At 45.2% G+C, this 17,622-nt stretch overlaps 1 protein-coding gene across 3 annotated transcripts in view; it reads right to left on the reverse strand.

The window, feature by feature from the left end:
- Positions 1 to 15,766, reverse strand: part of LOC144497273 (uncharacterized) — a 66,975-nt gene extending 51,209 nt beyond the window's left edge. For 2 of the 3 annotated variants that reach the window (XR_013498530.1, XM_078218290.1), the window contains exons 1-5: positions 15,647 to 15,766; positions 15,269 to 15,333; positions 9,992 to 10,104; positions 5,459 to 5,527; positions 1,309 to 1,449 (exon numbers count right to left, since the gene is read on the reverse strand). Coding sequence is in view for 2 of the 3 variants with exons in the window: in XM_078218290.1 (XP_078074416.1) it covers positions 1,309 to 1,449; positions 5,459 to 5,527; positions 9,992 to 10,104; positions 15,269 to 15,333; positions 15,647 to 15,720 (462 nt within the window). In the remaining variant the exon portion in view is untranslated. The remainder of the gene's footprint in view (positions 1 to 1,308; positions 1,450 to 5,458; positions 5,528 to 9,991; positions 10,105 to 15,268; positions 15,334 to 15,646) is intronic. The other variant, XM_078218291.1, reaches the window with a different exon arrangement.
- Positions 15,767 to 17,622: the final 1,856 nt, after the last annotated feature.

Here is a 17,622-nt window from a genome sequence, read left to right on the forward strand (position 1 = left end):
TGCCTGTCCAATCCAAAGAGTCTGGGAATTATTCCTGTTTCACCAGCAGAGGCCGGGAATCCATCCGTGTGCCATCAGTAGAGGCTAGTTCCAAAAAGGACAATGTGGAATATTTCATTGTCCCAGCACAGCAGACTGGAACATAGATATCTAATAACAGGAATAGTCCTTTCAGTCCCTTAAAGCTTTCCAATCTCACTAAACCAGAGATTTGTTATTCTAAAAGAAGCTCCTTCGTATGAAAACAGCTCTAAAATGAAAACATTAATAGAGAGTGCTCTAAATGAGGGATCACTATACTGCAGGGACAAACAATGACAGAGGACAAAAGATAGCAAAATAAGGTCCTGTTAATAAGCAAATACCTGCTGTAACCCCAATTTATTTCCCAAACTTTAAACAATGTTGGTTTCAGAAAAAAAATGATTTTTTTCCTAAATTTTTCATCTAACAGCCTCTATTGGCATTGCCGTTAGCATTTGAGTGCGTTAATGTGAAGGCACTACTGCTTGGAGATGGAACGGATTCCAATTTCATTCACCCAGTACCACTACCAAACAGATCAGGCACAGTACAGCCAATTCATCGAATGATAGAATCCCTACAGTACAGAAGGGGGCCATTCAGCCCATTGCGTCTGCACCGACAATGTAACTCCATGTATTTACCCTGCTAATCCCCCGACACTAAGGGACAATTCAGCATGGCCAATCAACCTAACCCATACATCTTTGGACTGTGGGAGGAAACGGGCACCTGGGAGAAACCCACGAAGACACAGGGAGAACATGCAAACTCCAGCTGAGGCCGGAATCGAACCTGGGTCCCTGGCGCTGTAAGGAAGCAGTGCTAACCACTGTGCCACCGTGGTGGTACAGAGCAAAACTGCCTCTTCACGAAGATATCAAGTATCCAAGACATATACTGCATGGATAAGACAGAGTGCAAGGCACCTATTACACCTAATTATCCAGCACTCCCAGGTTAAGAACTGTACAGGTTATTTGCAATGCTAAAACTGCCCCAAAACCCTCCCATGAAGCACCCTCATCTCTAGTGAGGGTGAGGTTGCTGCATCACAACAATTGGGTCGGCTGGAATTTGCTTTGCTGTCTCAAAGAGGAATTTCCCAATTTATCCCAAATTTGGTTTTCGGATTTTCTTCTGTTTTCTGGGGTCTGCAGATATCTGAGGATCCTCCTGATATTTACATTCCTCATGTTAGCCCACATGCACCCGTTGCTTGTCATAAATGTGCCTCAGATCTTCATTAGAATCTGTGATATAGAAGAACATTTTGTCACTTACCCAAGGACTATCCACTGTTATTGGAAGTTCTAATGGAGTCTCTTGGATGACTTTATGCACTATGACCCGCACCTTCCTTCGATACTCAATACTCTCCGACAAGCTGGGCCAGTTGAAACTTCCTCCCATTCGATAATTCTCCTGGTGAAATGGACACAACTTATGACAAGCTGTGGGCTCATGAAGGATTAAGAAAGAAAAATTGTATGTTTGTAGCTTCCACTTACAGGTTACCACAGCTACAAATATAACTTTCTGGATGTTTCTAGAGGAGTCTTAAATGCTGTTGTAACTCATTTAATGAATGCAGTCACTGCTCTGTAACTGAACCTATACAGATTACATAATCTGTGCTGAGTTAGTTGGGACCAACAGAGGCAATGGGGTTGCTGTTAGAATTGGTTTCACTGACCTTAAGCAAAAGTCCCCCATGGTTGCTACTTCTGATTGCTGAAAAAGTGGATGTCAGAGTAGGACAAGGTCACGCAATGCTGTGACGATCCATCCATCATGAAACATGTGGCACTGATTACCTTGAAACACAGATGCCGAAGGCTCACCTCAGTAAGACACCAAATATGAACCATCTGTGCTGTAAGTCTGTGCTGTCATTCATGATGTGGAGATGGCGGCATTGGACTGGGGTGGGCACAGTAAGAAGTCTCACAACACCAGGTTAAAGTCCAACAGGTTTATTTGGTAGCACAAGCTTTCGGAGTGTCGCTCCTTCTTCAAGTGAGCGAGGAGTTGTGTTCACAAACAGGGCGACAAAGGTCCTCCTCAGAAGGCAAACACGAGACACAGCGGACAGAGTACCTTCGTCATCCAGTATCTCCCGGAGCGGAGAAGCTACGACATCTTCTCCGGAGCCTTCAGGAAAGCCTTCATGACACATGACAACGCAGAATCGCTGAGCAGAAAGTGGTAGCCACAATAGGCACAAACTCAATTTACAAGATAATGGTTGGAATGCGAGTCTTTACAGGTACAGACAATATGAGTGGAGAGAGGGTTAAGCACAGGTTAAAGAGATGTGAATTGTCTCCAGCCAGGACAGTTAGTGAGATTTTGCAAGCCCAGGCAAGTCGTGGGGGTTACATGAACCCAAGATCCCAGTGTGACATGAACCCAAGATCCCAGTTGAGGCCATCCTCATGTGTGCGGAACTTGGCTACCACTTTCTGCTCAGCGATTCTGCGTTGTCATGTGTCATGAAGGCTTTCCTGAAGGCTCCGGAGAAGATGTCGTAGCTTCTCCGCTCCGGGAGATACTGGATGACGAAGGTACTCTGTCCGCTGTGTCTCGTGTTTGCCTTCTGAGGAGGACCTTTGTCGTCCAGTACCTCCCCGGAGCGGAGAAGCTATGACATTTTCTCCAGAGCCTTCAACATGTCATCGATGAAGACAAACATCTCGCCAAGGCCATCCCCACACCCCCACTTCTTGCCTTCAAACAACTACACAACCTCAAACAGACCATTGTCCGCAGCAAACTACCCAGCCTTCAGGAGAGCAGTGATCACGACACCATGCAACTCTGCCACAGCAACCTCTGCAAGATGTGCCGGATCATCGACACGGATGCCATCATCTCACATGAGAACCCTATCCAACAGGTACATGGTACATACACTTGCAAATCGGCCAACATTGTCTCCCTGATATGCTGCAGGAAAGGATGTCCCGAGGCATGGTACATTGAGAAGACCATGCAGATGCTATGACAACAGATGAATGAACACCGCTCGACAATCACCAGGCAGGAGTGTTCTCTTCCTGTTAGGGAACACTTCAGCAGTCATGGGCATTCAGCCTCTGATCTTCGGGTAAGTGTTCTCCAAGGCAGCCTTCACAACACACGACAACGCAGAATTGCCGAGATAGCCAAGTTCCGCACACACGAGGATGGCCTCAACTGGGATCTTGTGTTCATGTCACACTATCTGTAACCTCCACGACTTGCCTGGGCTTGCAAAACCTCACTAACTGCCCTGGCTGGAGACAATTCACATCTCTTTAACCTGTGCTTAACCCTCTCTCCACTCACATTGTCTGTACCTGTAAAGACTTGATTATTGTAAAGACTCGCATTCCAACCATTATCTTGTAAATTGAATTTGTGTCAATGTATGTCCTGTTTGTGAACACAACTCCTCACTCATTTGAAGAGGGAGCGACACTCCGAAAGCTTGTGCTACCAAATAAACCTGTTGGACTTTAACCTGGTGGTGTGAGACTTCTTACTGTCATTCATGGGAAGAGGTGAGAGGGAAAATGATATATCCTTTAGTTCTCTGCCCAAAGGCAGGCCCAACCCACAGCTCCATGATCTCCACGCGGGCAAAGCAAGGGGGCACCTCCCAAATCCACCGAGCTGAACAGCAGTCAAACCCTGTGCTGGTGGCACCAATCTGATCCACAATGCCTGGCTCTCCCGAGGAGTCCGGGTTGCTGTGATAACATCAACGTTTACATGCATGTTCTAACTTGAAGCGATGGATAGTGATGGTAGGGGCTCTAATTTCTTTCCATCACATGGCTGACCAGGAACTTCTCCTGCTTTTCCTCCCGGCCATTGGTGTGTGTGGGAAGCATTTATTGCTGATACTCAACTTGTTCGCCTGCGTTATGAATGCGCCTTCCTTGTCCATCAAGTTCTGGGGTGGGACTTGAACCTGCAGCGTCTGGCTCAGAGGCAGGGACGCTACCCACTGCGCCACGAGGCCTCCTGAAAATTGTACAATAATTGCAAAAACAAAAGATTAAATTTTTGAAATAAATGGCAGTGATGTGTTGCTATGCAACAGTGCACTGGAGACAACTCAATATTCCCTGGAATGTTGGGACAGCAAGTCACTCTACAACCTACTTTCTCTCACTGCCCACATGACGTCTCTTTAGAAAATGTAGCCCGGGTACTTCAGCACAGAGTGAGGGGGAGAAGGCAAATCAAGCATCATTGCTATGGTTACCATTTAACCAAGCAATTTAATGCGCAAACCATAACTAGAACAAACTGGATTCATAACACTGAGGTTAATTTGAGCTGAAATTTAGCCCAGCAACACATGCACTCATTCTGGAATCTCAGGCACCTGGCTCACTATTGGCTCCTGCTGTCTGCCAATCGATGCAGGTCCTCACAGATTTCTCAGCTTTCCCTCCTCTGCTGCTAAACGACACTGTTTAATGGAGTTACAATTATCGCTGCCTTCACAATCCCTTAACGACTGACATGCCTTGCAATGCGTGTAAAATAATTCAGTCAGCCTGCCTTCAATTTTGTTCATAAACTCAAGGTCAATATTTTTTAGACAAGTTAGAATGTTTGGTTATTAAATGTTGTCATATTTGAGCATTTAGCTTTGAAAGAAAGGAGCCTGTATTAATAATTATATAGATTAGCTCCTTGATGGCTGGTGGTCATATCTGTAGGAGGTAATGACCTAGCAAAATGAGTCATTTTGTTGATTTTTGTATCTTATTTCCAAACCCATTTCTACAAAAGTGTGGACACAGGCAGAGGACCAGGGAGATGATCTGTCAGAGTGCCCTGCAGCATTGAATAGTCTGCATGTTGACTAGCCTGGCTATTGGTACTTGGACCGGTTATTGTAGGGCTGCCTATGACCATGAGACAACACTGTTGAGCAAAGACAGTGCTTTCAGAACAAAACAGAAATCTAAAAGGGAGGACACTGAAGGAAAGAATAATGCAGCATAAGAAAACAAAGATAGCCCAAAGCTCCATACCTAGACTTGGTAACTCTACACGGTGGCACAGTGGTTAGCACTGCTGCCTCACAGTGCCAGGGACCCGGGTTCGATTCCCAGCTTGGGTCACTGTCTGTGTGCAGTTTGCACATTCTCCCTGTGTCTGTGTGGGTTTCCTCCGGGTGCTCCGGTTTCCTCCCACAATCTGAAAGACGTGCTGGTTAGGTGCATTGACCCAAACAGGCTTTGGAGTGTGGCGACTTGGGGAATTTCACAGTAACTTCATTGCAGTGTTAATGTTAGTCTTACTTGTGACTAATAAATAAATATTAAAAGCATAACTCATTGAAGGATCAAATCCCACTCTATGTGCTTTAAATTAATTCAGAAGAAAATCTTAACCTTCTGCAACTCCCTGTAGGTACAAATGTACATACCGTGTCATCCCAGGACATCTCGTCCACACCCGTCTCAAACAGAGCTTCAAAACTAGGATTCACTTGTTCCTGTGGGAAGTAAAGCAACAGCAGTTTGTAAAACAAATCACTTTAAATTTCCAGATCTCGTTCCAATCTCTATTTTTACACTTCCTGTCCTGAAGGTGCTAACTCTTCCTGGGCTGCAGTTTTACAATAATGTCATTCTCTCTGTCAAGCTTGGAATGTCATAGAGTTATTACAACACAGAGGACCATTCGGCCCATCAAGTCTAGTTAACTATGGAAGGCATCGCATTGGATTATGTCCCATCCCATCCCAAGTTGGTATAACCACATGCAATCATTTCAGTAACAGCCACTCAAATAGTGGTTAGGTGCAGGAATTCTGACTGGAATTTCCCACTCTCTCTGGGATACTGACAGTCATTCAACCGCTGCATAGTGATGGACAGCTAAATCAGCACCAACCAGTGACTTAATAGGGATATGTGTCTACTTATTACACTCGGTGCTGAGTATTCAAAATCAAAATCCCTAATTTCAAAATCTCTTCCGAACAGCACTGTGGGTGCACCCGCACCACAGGAATTGCAGTGGTCCAAGAAGCCAGCTCACCACCACCTCCACAAGGGCAATGAGGGATGGCCAATGAATGCTGGGTGAACCAGCGATCCCAACATCCCAGTAATAAAATAAATTCTCCCACAGGGCCATCCAGAACACTCTCATTTCAGATTGAAACCACATTTGTTCCCACTTCACAGCACTCAGATCTCCCACACAATGAAGATGGAAATATCAGCAACTCCTTTTGTGGATCATATCAACCAACATGTTTCAGTGCTGCTCGCAACCAAGGTCCCAATCTCCCAATACCATCGGTGTTGCTTCTGCACATTATTCATGCACATTATTAAAAACTTTCGTACAACTAGTAGATTTGATTAATTTAAAGGAATAGTATAACATATCTAAACTCGAGAGAAAAGGTTTTCTTTGGCTTGTTGTCCTGATAACGTAGGATATTCAAAATTGTGCCATTTCTTTTACAGTTAAATGTCCCCCATATTCTGAAACCCATTAGGCCCGATTCTCCCATTTTGAGGCTAAGTGCCCACACTGGCGGGAAGCACTCTTGTTTTCCCGTTGGCACTGTCTTTCAGATGGGATTCACCCACATGAAAGATGCAGATGAGGTCATTTCCAGCAACCTGCCAGCCACTTACAGGCCTCATTCCCCCTCTGCTATAATTTTTCATTCTGTCGGGGAAGGTGGAAACTCGGTGGGCAGCCCAGCAGCTTTCACTGCAGTCTGCTGGCGAGTCCCTCCTTTGGGGGCTCCCTGTGCCCTCCTGGGGCACCCTTCCCCAAGATGATATTTCCTTCTATGTTCCTTCCCCCATGACCTCTCTAACCCAACTTCCCCCTCACCTACCCAACTTGCTGGGGTCTCCCAGCTGTCACTGCCCAAAATCCCCAGACTTACTTGAAGTCTGTTATCCGTCTTCAGCGGCCACTGCTCTCCTCTGGCACTGCTGGGACTACAGAGCTGTTGGCCTATCAGATTGTATGGCAGCTTTCTAGAGCAGGACTTCCTGTTTCTGGGGAGCAGAAATCCCACTCTGATCCAATTCAAACTGCTCCCTACATATTACCTCTACGTGGATCCGTAGAATAAAATTGCCTACAATTAATCTCAAACTATCATTAAATGTTTAGACCCTTTTATAGAGATGGTGCATGAGGGAAATGAAAATTATTACAAGATGTGGTAAGGCTGCTCTTTCCAGCATGATAATCAAACACATCATAGAATCCCTACAGCGCAGAGGGGGGCCATCCGGTCCATCAAGTCTGCACCAACTCTCCAAAAGAGCATCCCAGCCTGGCCCTTCCCTCTGTCCTAAGCCCATAACCCCACACATTTACCATGGTTAATCCACCTGACCTGCACATCTTTGGACTGTGGGAGGAAACCAGAGCACCCGGAGGAAACCCACGCAGACATGGGACGAACCCCATGTGTGCAAACCCCACACAGACAATCACCCAAGGCTGGAATCGAACCTTAGTCCCTGGGGCTGTGAGGCAGCAGTTCTAACCACTGTGCCACCATGCCGCCCATCAACTAACATTTGCTGTCAGCAGTATTCCTGCACAGGCAATGACTTCTGCAAGGGCAGGACTGTAATCTGAAGCATACCAAGGGAACTGTCCAACCATCACTAAATTACTTTGGTTAAATGCAGGAGAGAGAAGATCAGGTGGGAATGGATTTCAACTTCATACTGTTAATTTACAAGCTAATCCCTTGTTATTATTGATACATCAGATCCAGCGATAGAACATTTTGCTGTCAGTGAAACTTGTGGTTCATTGTCTCTGTGTTAGAAGGGTGTGGATTCAAATCCACTTTGAGATTTGAGCACATAATCTAGATTGACATTACAGTGCAGTTATTACTGTCAGGGATGAGACCTTAAACCAGGACCCTATTTGCCCTCTCACCTGGATATGAAAGATCCCATGTACAATTCGAACTTGGGGATCTCCCCAGTGTCCTCAACCATTATTATCAATTAACAGATTATCCAGTCATCATCACATTCCTGTTTGTGGGAGTTTGCTGCGTTCAACTTGACTGCTGTATTTCCTGCATTACAACTAAAACTACACTTCACAAAGTACTTCATTGGCTGTAAACATTTTGGATCATCCTGAGATTGTGAAAGGTGCTACATTAAAATGCAAGTCTTTCAAATTGTTTTCATTTTCTAACTTGTAGTTGGTTTCACGAAACCCAGTTCAGGTATAGCCCATGTTAAATACAACTTAAAGCATCCTTGAAGCTGCCCAATTAAACACTACAAACTTAGATCAACCAGATTCCTCGACTGCATATTCAATGACTCTTACTAGAAAATGGACATCAGTTAAGAACAGGATCTGACTTGACTCTTCCTCCATGCGTGCAGGCCATGTGAACTCTCACTGTCCAGGATTAGACAGGAAGAATGGTCACTTGGATGAGATTGTTGGAGGAGAGACAGTGCCTGGACAATCATATCCCATCACCTTCAGAAAAACCAGGGCAGCAAAATAAAAAGAAACAATGCTGTGTATTCAGCAATAACATCACTATACATCATCATTAAATACTTCTAATATTCCCATATCAGATTAATCATTGTCTATCATTTACATTAAACATATATGGTTGTACAAGAAAAAGAAACTATTTTTTTGACTTCCTGTTTTAATATTCCTCTGCTCAAGGTAAATATTGTATAATCATGTGTTTACTCTGAGTTAATTGACTGGTTCCTGTAACAAAGTAAGAAGTCGCACAACACCAGGTTAAAGTCCAACGGGTTTATTTGGAATCATGAGCTTTCGGAGCACTGCTCTTTCGTCAGGTGAGTGGAGAGGTAGGTTCACAAACACAGCATATAGAGGCAAAGACACAATTGCAAGATAATTACAGATTGAAGTGTGAAGAATGGTTGGAATTCGAGTCTTTACAGGTAATCAAGTTTTTACAGTCATAAACAGTGTGTGTGGAGAGAGGGATACTCACAGGTTAAACAGGTGTGAATTGTCTCAAGCCAGGGCGGTTCATAGGATTTTGCAAGCCCAGGCAGTATGGTGGGGGTTACAAGTAGACAGACCATTGTTCACAGCAAACTACCCAGCCTTCAGGAGAACAGCGACCACGATACCACACAACCTTAACCTCTGCAAGATGTGACAGATCATCGACATGGATACCACCATTACACGTGAGAACACCACCCACCAGGTACACGGTGCATACTCATGTGACTCGGCCAATGTTGTCTACCTCATACGCTGCAGGAAAGGATGTCCTGAGGCGTGATTTATCGGCAAGACCATGCAGATGCTACGACAATGGAAGAACGGACATTGCGCAACAATCGCCAGGCAGGAGTGTTCCATTCCAGTTGGGAACACTTCAATAGTCAAGGCCATTCAGCCTCCGACCTTTGAGTAAGCATTCTCCAAGGCGCCTTCAAGACACACGATAAAGCAGAATCGCTGAGCAGAAACTGTTATCCAGGCTCCGCACGCATGAGGATGGCCTCAACTGGGATCTTGGGTTCCTGTCACAATACCTGTAACCCCCACCATTTTGCCTGGGCTTGCAAAATCCTACTAACTGTCCTGGCTTGAGACAATTCACACCTCTTTAACCTGTGATTATCACTCTCTCCACTGGCATTGTCTGTACCCGTAAAGACTTGATTACCTGTAAAGACTCGCATTCCAATCATTCTTCACATTCCAATCTGTAATCATCTTGCAATTGTGTCTTTGCCTGTATATGCTGTGTTTGTGAACCTACCTCCAGTCACCTGATGATGGAGCGAGACTCCGAAAGCTTGTGATTCCAAATAAACCTGTTGGACTTCAACCTGGTGTTGTGAGACTTCTTACTGTGCCCACCCCAGTCCAATGCAGGCATCTCCACATCATGGCTATCTGTAACAAAAGCAGCTTCTTGCTGTTTTACCTTAATGAGGCCAGCGAGCAGGAGCTTGTTGATGTAGACCACTGGAGGGTGGCAGTAGTAGAATATAAGGGGCAACCGCAGTCGGTCTGGGCACAAGTAGAAGCTGGACTCATCTAGCGGATTAAACAAAGCAAAGAGATAAATATCGATTTGCTGATACTCCTCCATGCTTACATTGAAAAGCAAACATTTCAATTCCCCAAAATAACACCATTTGATCCTCAACAACAGGTGAGTTAGGATCGAGTGAGATGTAAAAATAAATGTAGCTTACCTTTAGCTCAGCCAATGTGGGGCGGCATGGTGGCACAGTGGTTAGCACTGCTGCCTCACAGCGCCAGGGACCTGGGTTCAATTCCCAGCTTGGGTCACTGTCTGTGTGAAGTTTGCACATTCTCCCCATGTCTGCGTGGGTTTGCTCCGGCTTCCTCCCACAGTCCAAAGATGTGCGGGTTAGGTGAATTGGCCATGCTAATATACCCGAATAGGTGACATAGTTTGGTGACTAGGGGATTTTCACAGTAACATCATTACAGTGTTAATGTAAGACTACTTGTGACTAATAAATAAACTTTAAAACTTTGTAGTTAGATTTCACCCATGATCAAGTGAGTCTGGATCCTGTTGTGATATGATGTACATGTACTTTGAGGGAGGTGTATCTTAGACTGCTCTCAATCACTACCCACATTTATAAAGGTTGTGAAGTGTAACAGGATGATTTTTGTGCACAGAACATAGCAGCAGCCTTGCAAGGCAGATGTGCCTACATAGTCTGCCGGTTAACAACTTATCTTTAAATAAAGAACCCAAGTTATTGTTTTACCAATCTTTGTCATATAATTAGTACGTTTGTCATAAATAGGAAAATACAAGCTGGTGGCCGTGTGGTTTTTAAAGATTTGACTGAAAAGTATCTCAGCCTGAGCCATTTCACATGCAGCAGGAGGACTGGTGGGGAAGTGAAACAACTCACAGTTACTCACGACGTGTAAGTAATTCTGCAGCACAGTGTACCCTCATCCTCAGACATCACACCTTGCTGCAGATAGGTTGCCCAAACTCTGGAGAACTTGAGTGGTTTAAACCTTTCTGCTGTACAGTTTGTGCAGGAACATAAATTAAACAGACAATTCTGAGGGTCTGGCTTGAAGCAGAACTCCACAGACAGGAGAATTCCTTACTGCTTCAGGCCATCTCTTCAGGAGGTCAAGGGACTGATTAAACGCTGGAGACTGGGCTAGGGAAGAAGAGTCCATCCACTCACAGCTCCCAATAACTCCTCACATCTTGTCGAAGGCTGTAAAACCTCTTTGTTCGCTGTTTAATTTTACATACAAACTAAGAGTACCAGTAGGCCACTTGGCCCCTCGAGCCTGCCCCTCCATTCAATAAGACAATGGCTGATCGTGGAGTGGCATAGTGGCACAGTGGTTAGCACTGCTGCCTCACAGCACCAGGGACCTGTGTTCAATTCGCGGCTTGGGTCACTCTCTCTGTGGAGTCTGCACATTCTCCTCATGTCTGCGTGGGCTTCCTCCTACAGTTCAAAGATGTGCAGCTTAGGTGGATTGGCCATGCGGAATTGACCATTAGTGTTGGGAGGACTGTCGATGCAGGTTCAATGGGCCAAGTGGCCTCCTTCTGCACTATAAGGATTCTATGAATCTATGATCCAACTGTAACCTCAACTCCACATTCCCGCCTACCCCCAATAATCTTTCAGCTCTTTGCTCGTAAAGAATCTATCCAGCTCTCCCTTAAAAATATTCAAAGACTCTGCTTCCATTCCTTTTGAGGAAGGGAGTTCCAAAGACACAATCCTCCGAGATAAAAAGATTTTCCTAATTTCTGTCTCAAATGGGTGACTTCTTCTATTTATATAGTGAACCCTCGTTCTAGATTCTCCCAAAAGGAGAAAAATCATTTCAATGTCCACCCTGTCAAGGCCCTTCAGGATTTTACATGGTTCAGTCAAGTTACTTCTTACTCTTCTAAAGTCCAGTGGATACAAGCCTAGCCTGTGCAATCTTTTCTCATAAGACAACCTGTCCATTCCAGGTGTTAGTCTAGTAAACTTTCTGGACTGCTTCCAATGCATTTGCACCCTTCCTTCAATATGGAGACCAATACTGTACACAATACTTCAGATGTGGGTCGGAACTCACCCACACGGATTCTCCAGGCCCACTGCAGTGAATGGAGTGTTGGCCGAGGGCCAAATTCTCCATTCTCGCTGACAGGGATGGCCGGGCGAACGAGATCGGTGAATCCTAGCTGTGGTCTCACAAATGCCCTGCACAACCAAAGCATAACCTCCCCATTTTAAATTCATTCCCCTCACAATAAACGATAACATTCTATTAACTTTCCTAATTACTTGTTGTACATGCATACTAGCCTTTTAGTGATTCATGCACTAGGACACCCAGATTCCTCTGCACCTCAGAGCTCTGCAATCTCTCACCATTTAGATAATATGCTTATTTTTTATTTTTCCTGTCAAAATAGACAATTTCACATTTTCCCACATTATACTCCATTTGTCAGATCCTTGCCCAGTCTCCTCACCTATCTATATCCCTTTGTAACCTCCTTATGTCTTCTTCATAGCTTACTTTCCTACCTATTTTTGTTTGATTAGCAAATTCAGCAACCACAGCTATGGTCCCCTTATGCAAGTCATTCATATAAATTATAAAAATCTGAGGCCCCAGCACTGATTCCTGTGGCACACCACTTGTTACATCGTGCCAACCAGAAATAACCCGTTTATGCCTAGCCTCTGTTTCCTGTTAGCTATCTAATCTTCTATCCATGCCAATATGTTATTCCTGACACCATGGCCTTTTATTTTCTGCAATAACCTTTAATGTACCAGCTTATCAAATGCCTTCTGGAAATCTAAATACGGTACATCCACCAGCTACACTTTAGTTTCTTTGTTGCCATGTAAATAGTGTTATTCTTTAAAGTTAAACCTTTAGTTCAGAAAATAAAGGGGGATATTGTAATGACATACATGTGCCTTTAAGGGAACATATCTTAAACTGTTGTCAATCATTACCCACCTCAAGACAGGATGTGATACGTAACCATATGACTTGGTACTCAGAATACAGCAGCAGCCTTGCAAGGTAGATGTGCCTACATGCCCCCACTCCCTCTCACCACCACAAATCCCCCTCATTTAACACAGGCAATATTAACGGCTTGTCCAGCTGGTCGATTGGCGTAACAAGCCGGTAAGATTGGACAAGAGGCGGAAAATTGGGTTTACGCCCGGCTTTTTGCCTCTTGCGATGTTACTGACACTGTTCTGTTGGCGAAATTGGCATTTACGTATCATTAGTGAGTCTCAGACTTTATTGTCCAGGCTCACTTGGACTTACCTCCTTGCCGGTGGAGATCCTCACTGGCTAGGATCACAAACGGTCCCCAGCAATGTAGACCAGATGTGATGGCCTCGCCGGTGGGACTAGAGGCCTTTGAAGCCCCCCAGTGGGTGGGGCAGGGCTGGGCAGTGACCCTTTGGCACAGCCAGCCTGGCACCCTGGCAGGGCTTGCCTGACACCCTGGCAGTGCCAGCCTGACTCTAGGACCCCAGCACCATCCAAATAGGATCACATCATCAAAGAAGCCATGTGGGGCCAGTGGGAACAGGAGCGTTCCTTTGGGCTTGAATTTTTCCCACCACCATTCCCTAACTGTTGATGGTTCACAAAACCACCTTCCCTCATCCCTGCAATTATCTTGGTTCTGGTGGGTGGCATTGGGGCTGCCGGACTTTTTATCATGTCCTGCAGGTCATTAGCGATAGACAGCATGGTTTTGTACGAGGGAGGTCATGCCTCAAAAATTTGGTTGAGTTTTTTGAGGAGGTGACAAAAACGATTGACGAGGGAAGGGCCGTGGATGTCGTCTACATGGATTTTAATGACAAGGTCCTTCATGGCAGGCTGGTGCAAAAGGTTAAATCTCACCGGATAAAAGGTGAGCTAGCTAAATGGGTGGAGAACTAGCTTAGCCATAGAAGACAGAGGGTAACAGTGGAGGGGTCTTTTTCCGGTTGGACGTCTGTGACTAGTGATGTTCCGCAGGGCTCTGTACTGGGACCTCTGCTGTTTGTGATATATATAAATGATTTGGAGGAAGATGTAACTGGTGTGATCAGTAAGTTTGCGGACGACACGAAGATTGCTGGAGTTGCGGATAGTGATGAACATTGTCAGAGAATACAGCAGGATATAGATAGGCTGGAACATTGGGTGGAGAAATGGCAGATGGAATTTAATCCAGACAAATGCGAAGTGATACATTTCAGTTGATCTAATGTAAGGGGGAGATGTACAATAAATGGCAGAACCATCAGGAGTATAGACACACAGAGGGACCTGGGTATACAAGTCCACAGATCCTTAAAGGTGGCAGCACAGGTGGAGAGGGTGGTGAAGAAGGCATATGGCATGCTTGCCTTTATTGGACGGGGCATAGAATATAAAAGTTGGCATATGATGTTGCAGCTGTATAGAACGATGGTTAGGCCACATTTGGAATACTGCGTCTAGTTCTGGTCGCCACACTACCAGAAGCTCGTGGAGGCTTTGGAGAGAGTACAGAGAAGGTTTACCAGGATGTTGCCTGATATGGAGGGTCTTAGCTATGAGGAGAGATTGGGTAAACTAGGGTTGTTCTCCCTGGAAAGACGGAGGATGAGGGGCGACCTAATAGAGGTGTATAAAATTATGAAGGGCATAGATAGGGTGAACAGTGGGAAGCTTTTTCCCAGGTCGGAGGTGACGAACACAAGGGGTCACGGGTTCAAGGTGAGGGGGGCAAGGTTCAACACAGATGTCAGGGGGACGTATTTTACACAGAGGGTGATGGGGGCCTGGAATGCACTGCCAAGCAAGGTGATTGAGGCGGACACGCTGGGATCATTTAAGACTTATCTAGGTAGCCACATGAACAGACTGGGAATAGAGGGATACAAAAGAACGGTCTAGTGGGCACATGAGCGGCGCAGGCTTGGAGGGCCGAAGGGCCTGTTCCTGTGCTGCATTGTTCTTTGTTCTTTGTTCACTGCCTAGGCTAACCCATAAAAACTGTCAGTGGGGCAGCTCATGTAACAGTCCCCTTGCAGCATCAAGAAAAATGTGAGGAACTGATCACAAACTGCCTCAGTTCTAGCTTTCTTTCCAATCAGTAATAATCCAGTGAGTGTTCAGTAGAGGAATGAGTTACAGGAGAACTCACCACTGAAAGCCTCAGCCTTACCTTTGAGCGCACTGAAAATGGTTTCATCCAAATCATAGGTGTTGTCAAAGTATTCCAAAATCTCTCTGAAATTAGAAATAAAATACACAACATCAACAATCTAAAGGATCCTTCCACCTTTCAATGCAATAAAACTAAATTGGTGGCAGCGAATTGAAAACGCAGTTGAAAAATATTTAACTTAATCTTCTAATTTGTAGAAAGAATTAAACAAAAGCACAAACCCAGCAATCTCAGGAAAGCAGGACAGCAGAATCCCTATCCCGTTCACAGGAATCCATACTGCTAGGTATGAGTCTTACATTCTAAGCACAATACACAGCCTCTCCCAGATAGTAAGATGGGAACATAAAGCACTGTAGATATATACACACTTACTCCTTTGTACACTTGGACAGGTTACAGGGTTTAAGGGAGGTCAAACACAACTTTCCAGTAAGAACAGACTTCATTTTTTTAGATCACCTCTCAACAGAGCTGTCGTGCAACAGGGAGCTAAGTGGGTGAGTTTTTATATTGACTGTGGTGGGGGAGGGTCTGCAAACTTGGTGTCCAGTTATCACTGACTAATGGGGCTGTATCCTAGAGCAATGTGTAAATCATTGGAGAACATCGAACGCAGGATTGGACAATCTCATGTGTGCCTCTGTTGCATCTTTGACAGCAGGATTCTCATTAACCCTCCAGTGTCCATCTAAGCAGTGAGGCTGCATCCGGGGAAGGGGAGGGAGGGAGTTGATTCAAGTTCCAGCGCACCATTCCTGTTTTTTCAGCTAAAAGACACAGTTGCGGGGCTGAGAAGGAGAGTGGGAGGAGGCAGGGGTTGGGGGCTGAGGTTGAATTTCACTAATAGTAGAGGTGTTTTTGATCCAGTAGGCTTCACTGAGAAATCTAGGGAAAGGGTTAAGGTCACAGAAGCTAAGTTGTGATGAGTTGAGTCAAGCACCATTTTACTGATTTGCATCCAAAAAGGTAGTTAGACAGGGAGTACACGTTGAGATAAGACAAATAGCCACTGTTAGTGCGATTGAGATAAGAAATGTACCTCAGAGGTTATTAGACCAAAATTCACTGGTAACTTTCAAAAGAGAATTAGATCTATATTTGAAAAGAGCATTGCTGGGGTATGTGGAAAGTAAGAAGTTTAACAACACCAGGTTAAAGTCCAACAGGTTTATTTGGTAGCAAAAGCCACACAAACTTTCAGAGCCTTAAGCCCCTTCTTCAGGTGAGATTATTTTTTACATACTATGTGGAAAGAGCCAGAGAGTGAAAATAAATGGATAGATAGCTCTTTCACAGAGCTAGCACAGGCACAAGGGTCAAATGGCCTTACTCTGTGCCAGATGGGTCTGGATTTTCAAATGGTGGTGAGGGCGGGATGAGGAGTGGGCGCAATTTAAAAATCGTGGTCCCCGAGGTGTCTCTGGAACCCTATGCCTCTGTGACCATCTTCAGTTTTCGGTGTGGGAGAGGGAATGTGGAACCTGCTCACTTCCATTTAAGCTCATTAAAGTTTACAGGCTGGGGAGGTTGGGACTATAATTTTCAAAGGGGAATTCAGTGAATGTAAGCAGTGTGGTACATGCTAGTGCACAGCTGTTGGGCTTGCTGCAGGGTGACGGAAACTGTTTTCTGAAATGTTGAATGTCACCAGGCCCTTGGCTACCCTGTGCCAGATTGTGTATAGCACCTCAGGTTTTGTCTGGTTACCCTCCATTTCATAGTTTATTACTGTTGGCCCTTTGGGGAGCTGCGGGCTCTCTTTGGCAAGGCAGCAGTAGGCCCCAACATGGTTGCCACTTACCTTTGCCATTGGTGCTAAGCAGGCAGCTCCTGCCTCCTGGAGATACCTGGTGCTACTAATTGGGCACAAAGCTCACTTTCCGCCCATTAGTAAACTTACATTTAAGATGGCATCGCAGGAGCGACACAGTTGAAGTGTGGAGTCTGGACCCAGAATTCATCAGGATGTTGTGTTCCTGATCCTGCTTTGAACACCTGACCCATGGCCTCACAACTCACAGGATTTGTTTTACAAATACAACATTTTTATTCATTCACGGGATGTGAGCATCGCTGGCTGGCTCAGCATTTATTGTCCATCGCTAATTGTCCTTGAGAAGATGGTGGTGAGCTGCCTTCTTGAACCACTGCAGTCCATGTGATGTAGGTACACCCACAGTGCTGTTAGGAAGGCAGTTGCAGCTGTTTGATGTGGTAACAGTGAAGGAACAACGACTTATTTCCAAGTCAGGATGGGGAGTGGCTTAACCCGAGTCTGTCTGCTGTTCTCATCCTTCTAGATGATGGATGTCGAGGGTTTGGAAGGTGATGTCAGAAAAGCCTTGATG

The sequence above is a fragment of the Mustelus asterias genome, chromosome 8, assembly GCF_964213995.1.
Source record: "Mustelus asterias chromosome 8, sMusAst1.hap1.1, whole genome shotgun sequence".
NCBI classification, from domain to species: Eukaryota; Metazoa; Chordata; class Chondrichthyes; order Carcharhiniformes; family Triakidae; genus Mustelus; species Mustelus asterias.